This window comes from Leucoraja erinacea, chromosome 9 (genome assembly GCF_028641065.1).
Source record: "Leucoraja erinacea ecotype New England chromosome 9, Leri_hhj_1, whole genome shotgun sequence".
Classification (NCBI taxonomy): domain Eukaryota; kingdom Metazoa; phylum Chordata; class Chondrichthyes; order Rajiformes; family Rajidae; genus Leucoraja; species Leucoraja erinaceus.
The window spans coordinates 23,033,885-23,042,253 of record NC_073385.1 but is presented as its reverse complement, the minus strand read 5'-3'; the positions used below and the strand labels follow the sequence as shown (position 1 = coordinate 23,042,253).

The 8,369-nt window shown below is 41.5% G+C and overlaps 1 protein-coding gene across 1 annotated transcript in view; it reads right to left on the bottom strand.

Moving 5' to 3' along the window:
- Positions 1 to 826: 826 nt before the first annotated feature.
- The window catches only part of LOC129700121 (protein SIX6OS1-like), a 53,183-nt gene continuing 45,640 nt past the window's right edge, over positions 827 to 8,369 (bottom strand). Inside the window, exons 19-21 of the mRNA XM_055640323.1 lie at positions 8,062 to 8,124; positions 3,906 to 3,966; positions 827 to 1,616 (exon numbers count right to left, since the gene is read on the bottom strand). Of these exons, the coding sequence (XP_055496298.1) occupies positions 1,459 to 1,616; positions 3,906 to 3,966; positions 8,062 to 8,124 (282 nt within the window). The 3' untranslated portion in view covers positions 827 to 1,458. The remainder of the gene's footprint in view (positions 1,617 to 3,905; positions 3,967 to 8,061; positions 8,125 to 8,369) is intronic.

The window sequence follows — 8,369 nt, the reverse complement described above, 5'->3', positions numbered from 1 at the left end:
CAGAAGGAAGAATAATGACTGGGGGATCATCTGGGCAGGGAAATACTTTGGTTTCCCTTACTACGGAGAGGTCCAATTACGCACAGTATTCTCCATAGGATTCACCAGGGCCAGAGATCACATTACCTTATTTAAAGGTGCTGTCACCATTATAATGTCTATAAAAAAACAACACATGACATTGGGGGTATCATTGAAAATGGAAATTTTCATTAATTCACAATTGGATTTCTGCATAATTTATTACTTTTTTAACTGTGAATTAATCATGAATGTTAGAGGTCGTGGACATTTGATCCAATTTCTGTTGGTAAATCAGAAATGTGCACCACACGCATTGTTAACTCAATCATGTGCAAAATAAAATGCAGTTTGACATCCATGCTAGAGTGAATTGTTATTAGAAGCACTCAGTCGAACTTCCTGAAGAGACTTCAACATTATTTCTTTGTGTGATTTATGTAGAAAAAAGGCGCAGGTGTTTCTCAATCCTAATTCAATTTCTAATACAATTTCTAATACAATTAATCAAAAACTGTATGCTTATTACACCTTCCTACTAAAATCATAGCTGAACCTGGAACAGAATTATGATTGGTGTTTATTTAGACTGCAATTATGTCACAACACAAGGGTTGGAAATTCCAGGTCACTTATGAAAACTATAGACATATTCTGCATTGAAAATATTTCTTTACAGTTATCTTTTCAAATCAGTGTTATTTAAAAAAAATATTTAAAGTATGTACAGCTTTGCTTTGTCTGTGCATACAATAATTATGATGAATTGAAAAGCTATACATTTCTGAAATAGGAATTTTAGAATCTGGTGGTTAAAAAAATAAGATGAACAAATAAAAATTATAAGACATTTATTTTTGGTAATACCATTGAACAACACAACTTTCATGTTAGTGACTTATTAAGTAACTACATAATCAAATTACTTTAATCTTATGTAGTGACTATGAACAATATCTAAAGTTGCTTTTGTAAGTATTCAAGTACAATTTGCCATGCCCTTTCATTTATGTTAAGCATTACATTTTCACAGAGTGGTATTAAACTACAAGAACACATTTTTTCTTGCACAACAGCTGGTGACAAATTTGAAATGTTTCAATTTTTCATAACTACTAACCAATAGTCAAGCACTGAAATCAAGTAGTAGATATAGAAAAGTATTTTAAACTGGGCTCCCAAATGTTCTTGTTAATTTTATTTGCAGAATTTCAGTATAAGACCCAGCAAATTACATTTTAATAATTGTTGTAAAGACATCTACATGAACTACAACGAACAAAAACAAAATTTAAAGAATTTAAAATCATATTACAATTATTTCAATTAAGAGTCCATAACATAAATATTATAAGCAACGATGCAAAACAGGATAACAATTGTTAATTAACCATAGAGGTTTATTAATAAGTAGAAGTTTGAAAAGGATGCACAAATTTAAAAGAATTTGAATAGACCTGGCTGGGTTGATCTCTGATCTTGTCCAAATGAAAAACCAAAACTGAAGTCATCTTTGCTGTTTCCATAATTATTTGAAGATAAATCAGATTGAAAAGAAAATGCAAATGGTTGTTCACTTGATGGACTCATCATCCCTATAAAAATTAAAAGTAGCATTTTTAAAGTACAATTTCAAGATAGTTACCTACAATCGATAAAGGTTATACACTCAAGATGGATGGGAGAAAAACAGATGGCATTGAGTATAATGTACTTTTATTTAGCAGGAAATTGATTCAGGATTAAAGTGATGGGAAGAAATTTGGATGTTATTGCAATTTAGAAGGGGTAAGCTTGGGATAAGGCTAAAGACATGTATATGATTAGCGTTTAACGTCACTGGGCCTGCACTCACTGGAGTTGAATGAGGGGGGACCTCATTGAAACATACCGAATAGTGACGGAGTGGATGTGGAGTGGATGTTTCCGCTACTGGGAGAGTCTAGGATTAGAGGTCATAATCTCAGAATTTAAGGACGTTCCTTTAGAAAGGAGGAGAATTAATTTCTTTATTGAGAGGGTGGTGAATCACTGGGTTTCTTTGCCACAAAAGGCTGTGGATGCTCAGTCAATTGATATTTTTAAAGCAGATATACATTAGATAGATTCTTGATTAGTATGGGTGTCAGGGTTCAGGAGAGAAGGCAGGAGAATGGGGTTAGGAGGGAGATATAGATCAGCCATGATTGAATGGCGGAATAGACTTGATGGGCCGAATGGCCTAATTCTGCTCCTATCACTTATGACCTTAAGATGTCAGCTCCTGCAGGCTGAGAGGATGGAGTAGTACCTTTTGAATTTCTTCTTGGAGAAGCTGATATTAGGAGATTGAACAAAAGTAGAGCTATACATAGAAACTCCTTTATTGAATGCGTTAACTCTTAATCAATTGGTGAGACATAGCGTAGGCGTGGCGACCATTTCACTGAACACTTACGCTCAGTCTGCCAATGCCTACTGGATGCTAACCATTTTATCTCTTGTTTCCCATTCCCATACTGACCTTTCTGGTCTGGGCCTCCTCCATTGCCAGAGGGAGACCACACCCAAATTGGCCAAGCAGCACCTCATATTTAGCTTGGTGAGCCTACAACCAGCAGCATGAACATTGAATTCTCCAATTTTAGGTAACTACTTCAAACACCCTCCTCCCCCTCCCCTTTCCCTACTTTCCCTCTCCCTTCCTCCATTAAAACACCATTAACGAGTTCCACAGTTCACAACAATGTATCCCTCTTGGGCTCACATTGTCTCTAAGCAACAATCGGCCTATCAGGGAACCTCCTTGCCTGAGGTCTTCAGTTGCCGGCCCCGATTTGTCCTGATTTTTTTCTCACTTCCAGTTTTCCCTGTTCCCCTCTACTACAATCTGTCTGAAGAAGGGTCCCGGTCTGAAACATCAATGATCCATTTTCTCCACAGATACTGCTTGACCTGCTGAGTTAGTCCAGTCTTTGGTATAAACCAGCATCTGCAGTTTATTTTTATTACAACTAAACAGCAATGTCTGCTACAACAATGTATCAAGGTTATAACAAATGGAATACTCAGTTCCTTAAGTTAACCTTGTACTTCTATAACTGTTATAGCTTCCTATCCAAGTATCCAAGTTTTAAATGGGATCATAGAGGATTGTGAAGGTAGGTTAATGGAGAGATTGTGAAAGTACTAGGAGTCAGGGATTACATGATGATGGACCCGAAATGTCACCCATCCCTTCTCTCCAGTGGGGAAGGGGGTGTGGGGAAAGGGGGGGTGTGGGGGGGGGGGGGGGGGGGGGGGGGGGGGGGGCGGGGGCGTGGGGAGAAGGGGAAAGGGGGTTGTGGTCGCCGCAGACGCAGCTCGCACTCTGCTCACCCCGCACCTTCAGCTTTCGGCCTCATGCAACATATCCCCGTCCCACTCTAGCTTCACTCAGAGGCTTCCGGTTCAACTCAGCAGCTTCCGGCTGGTCGTGCCGGTCGCCACAGAAGTAGTCCGCAGGCTGCTCACCCTCCGCGAGCTGCACACTCTCTGCGAGCTGCTCTGCCTCCACGAGCTGCTCAGTCTCCGCGAGATGCACACTCTACGCAAGCTGTTCAACACACGCCACCCCTTCAGTTTTTTATTTGCCTCGCCGTGTTATTGGCAGCGGGTTTGGAAGGGGCGGTTTTTACGATTTTTAAACCTTCATAACTTTTGTACTATTTCACCGATTGGAACAAAACTTATTTGCAGCAGAGAATGGGTGCGTAAAGTGGCGAAACATCGTAGCGCTATGGGGGATCGTTTTTGTGCAAATTTAAATACAACGTAGTGGTCAAGATGAGAGTTTTAGTAATAGTATAGATAGCTATACTCGACTAAATGACAGGGTTTCGGTTCTTTCGGGCTAGGCTACTTACCAATATCTTTTGGAGGTGATTGAAGATTGCTTGTCACATTAGTTGAGTAAGCTTTTTCAGGCTGAAAAATATGTATTTGATTACAATCTCATCAGATTACAAGTAATCATATATGACAACACCTGTCAAAAAGCCTCACCAGTCTACTTTTGTATTTAAATGTAGTTTAATTTATATCTATCAAAATTTCTGTGCACTATTTCCATAGCATTTTATTTATTTCTTCACCGCCCATGCAATCTATTATTTAAATGTTGACATGATCGCTGCTTTGTTTTTATTGGGCCACATTCAACAATATCACAACCCCTTGTTTTTAAAAACCTTTACACACATGATGTACAGTGTGCGCTCTGCGAAGGCTGCAGGCCCGAACGGAGTCCAAGGAAGGGTATTTAAGGACTGTGCTGTACAGCTGGCTGAGGTATTCACGAGGTTCTTTAACCTGTTTCTATCTCTGGCAACGGTCCCCAAGTGCCTGAAGTCAGCTACCATAGTGCCGGTGCTGAAAAAGACAAAATCACCAACCTGAACGACTACTGTCCGGTTGCCTTAACACCAATATCCATGAAGTGCTAAGGCAACCGGCTGAAAGGCTGGTCTTCTCACACATCAAATCCAGCATATCTGCCTCACTGGACTCACATCAATTTGCATACAGGGAAAATAGACCTACAGAGGATGCCATCTCTCTGGCTCTTCACACTGTCCTGACTCACCTGGAAAGACAGGGCACGTACGTGAGGATGCATTTCATAGACTACTGCTCTGCCTTCAACACGGTCATCCCCACCAAGCTCACCACCAAACTCCAGCAGCTAGACCTCAGCTCGTCGATATACGACTGGATCCTGAATTTCCTGACGGAGCGACCACAGGCAGTGACACTAGGCCCGCACTTCTCCTCTACTATCACCCTGAGCATCGGCACACCACAGGGATGTGTACTGAACCCCATGCTCTACTCCCTCATTACACACGACTGTGTTCCTGCATTCGACACCAATGTACCGTATCCATGCTGCTCATAATTTTACATACTTCTATTAAGTTGGCCTCGACACCAACACCATTGTCAAGTTTGTAGACGACACAACGATGATCGGGCTGATCAGCAACGGTGATGAAACAAACTACAAAGCGGAGGTGCAGAACCTGGTGGACCGGTGCTCAGATAACAACCTGTCCCTAAACACCTCTAGGACCAAGGAGCTGATTATCAACTTCAGAAGGACACATAATGGGGAATACGCTCCAATCTTTATCAACGGGGACAGTGTGGAGAGACTGTCCAGCTTTAGGTTTTGGGCACACACATTTCAGAGGACCACATATGGTCCACCAACACCGCTGCGCTGGTCAAGAAGGCACAGCAACGACTGTTCTTCCTGAGAACACTGGTCTGCCCCAACAGCTGCTGACAACCTTCTACCACTGCACGACAGTGAGCATACTAACATATGGCGTCTCTGTGTGGTATCTCAGCTGCACGGAGGTGGAGAGGAGAGCTCTTCAGCGGGTCGTCCACATAGCTCAGAAGATAATTGGGACACAGCTCCCAGCCTTGGAGGGCATCTACAATACACGGTGCCTCAGGAAGGCCGTCAGCATTCATAAAGACTCCTCACACCCTTGCAATAGTCTGTTCGAACTTCTACCTTCCGGCAGACGTTACAAGGCCTTCTACGCCCGCACCTCCAGACTTAGGAACAGCTTCATCCCCAGAGCTATAGCTGCTCTGAACCGGCCCTGCTGAGTGCCCCCCCCCCCCCCCCCCCCTATGAACTGTCTCCCACGGATGGTCACGTCGCACATCAACCCGGCACAGACCTATTTGCACTAGATTCAGATTCAGATTCAATTTTAATTGTCATTGTCAGTGTACAGTACAGAGACAACGAAATGCATTATACTGTTTTACTGGGTTTTTTTTACATCTTGTTTCTCTGGGTGTCTAAATTTTTAGTTAATTAAGTTATTACATCGGATAGATGGCAATAAAATATATTATTATTATATTATTATTATCTTGTAAAATCTTACATTTAATTTGCTATCCATTTACATTCTAAACTTCAATTACTGGAAATATGCTGTTTCTTTTTACAATTTCTTACTCTCACATAATTGGACAGACATTGTAAAGGAAGAAATTGCAGATCTGGAAATCAGAATAAAGCATTGAAAATGCTGGAAATTCCCAACCGAATCCAGTAGGCTCGTTCTCCATGAAGAATGAAATACAGTTAATGCTAAAGTAACCAGTAAAGTAACAGTTTGTATCGGAACTGGCTAGCTGTGGTGTAAATGCTGAGGACATTTGAGGCTGAGGCCAACTTAATAGAAGTATATAAAATTATGAGCAGCATGGATAAGGTAGGTAGTCAGAGTCTATTTCCCAGGGTAGAAATGTCAAATATTTGAGCAAAGATTTTAGGGAAGACAGAAAGTTTAAAAGGGATTTGCAAGGCAAGTTTTTTGCAGAGTGATAGATGCCGAGGATGTGCTGGCAATGGAGGTCATGGAAGCAAATATCATAGAAACATTTAAAAATCAGTCCGACAGGCACATGATCATGAAGGCGATGGAGGAATATAGACCATGTTCAGGCAGATGAATTAGTTTACAATGGCATCATGATTGGCACAGACATTGTGGGCTATAGTTCCTGTGCTGCACTGTTCTTTGTTCTATATTCTAAGTGCATTTCATCTGATCCGGTCGTCTTTAAATTCAGGAGAGGTGCCGGAAGACTGGAGAGTGGCAAATGTTGAGCCTCTATTGAAGAAGGGCTGCAGGAAAAATGCTGGGAACTATAGGCCAGTGAGCTGTAGTTGGAAAGTTACTAGAGAATATTTTGAGGGATAGGATATACAGGCATTTAGACGAACAAGGGCTGATTAGGGATAGTCAGCATGGGTTTGTTTGTGGGAGGTCGTTTCTCACAAATCTGATTGAGTTTTTTGAAGCCTGACCATATAGGTCGATGAGGGCAGAGCTGTAGATATTGTACATATGGACTTCAGCAAAGCATTCGATAAGGTTCCGCATAGTAGGCTGCTCTAGAAGGTTAGATCGCATGGGATCCAAGCAGAGATAGCTGAATGGATAAAAAATTGGCTTCATGGAAGGAAGCTTCTCGGACTGGAGGCCTGTGACTAGTGGTGTGCCTCAGTGTTCGGGGCTGGGCCCATAACTGTCTGTCATCTATATCAATTACTTTGATGAGAACATACACGGCAAGATTTGCAAGTTTACAGAATATGCAAAAATGGATGGATTTGCAGCTAGTGAAGATGATTGTGAAAAATTGCAGCAGGATCTTGCTTGATTGGCCAGGTGGGCTGAGGAATGGTTGATGGCATTTAATGCAGAGAAATGTGAGGTGTTGCATTTTGGGAAGTTTAACATGGGCAGGACCTACACAGTGAATGGTAGGGTTCTGGGTAGTGTTGTAGAGCAGAGGGATCTAGGAGTGCAGGTGCATGGCTCCTTGAAGGTGGAGTCACAGGTAGATAGGGTGGTCAAAAAGAGTTTTGACACATTAGCCTTCATCAGTCAGAGTATTGAGTATAGAAATTGGGAGGCCATGTTGCCATTGTATAAGACGTTTAGGCAGGCCGCATTTTGAGTATTGTGTTCAGTTCTGGGCACCATGTTATAGGAAAGATGTCAAGCTGGAAAGGGTACAGAGAAGATTTGCAAGGATGTTGCCTGGACTAGAGGGTCAGATCTATAGAGAGAGGTTGAGTAGGCTGGGACTCTATTCCTTGGAGCGCTGGAGGGATGATTTTATTGAGACGTATAAAATCATGAATAGATCGGGCAGAGAGTCTCTTGCCCAGAGTAGGTGAAACGAGGACCAGAGGACATAGATTTAAGGAGGAATCTGAGGGGTATGGGTAAGGGTGGTGGGTATATGGAACAAGCTGCCAGAGGAGGTCATTGAGGCATGGACTATCCCTACATTTAAGAAACAGTTGGATAGGCACATGGATAGGACAGGTGTGGAGGGATATGGACCAAACGTGGGCAGGTGGGACTAATGTAGCTGGGACATGTTGGCCAGTGTGGGTAAGTTGGGCCTGCTTCCACACTGTATCATTCTATGACTCTATCTAACAATATAAAAATTTGTAATTGCATTGATTTTTACCGTTTTCTTGAAAAACAAACTCGAGAATTCAAACTGATTAACATTGTTGTGGGTGTCAGTCTCCTGAAATGAAGGAAGTAATTGTTTTTAATAGTAACAATCTGATATTTAAAATAGGAGAATAACATGAATTGTTCAATATTATTTACAGTAAATTGCAGCCTTTTCAAGTTGGAACATCAGAAGAAATTGATCTATTCCCATTTGAAATTTCTGGTAGGAATAAATCTGACATTATTTTCAACAATATCTAAACATTTTTTTATTTAAGGTGATATGCTGGTTTAAAACTCTCTAGGTGCCATCCT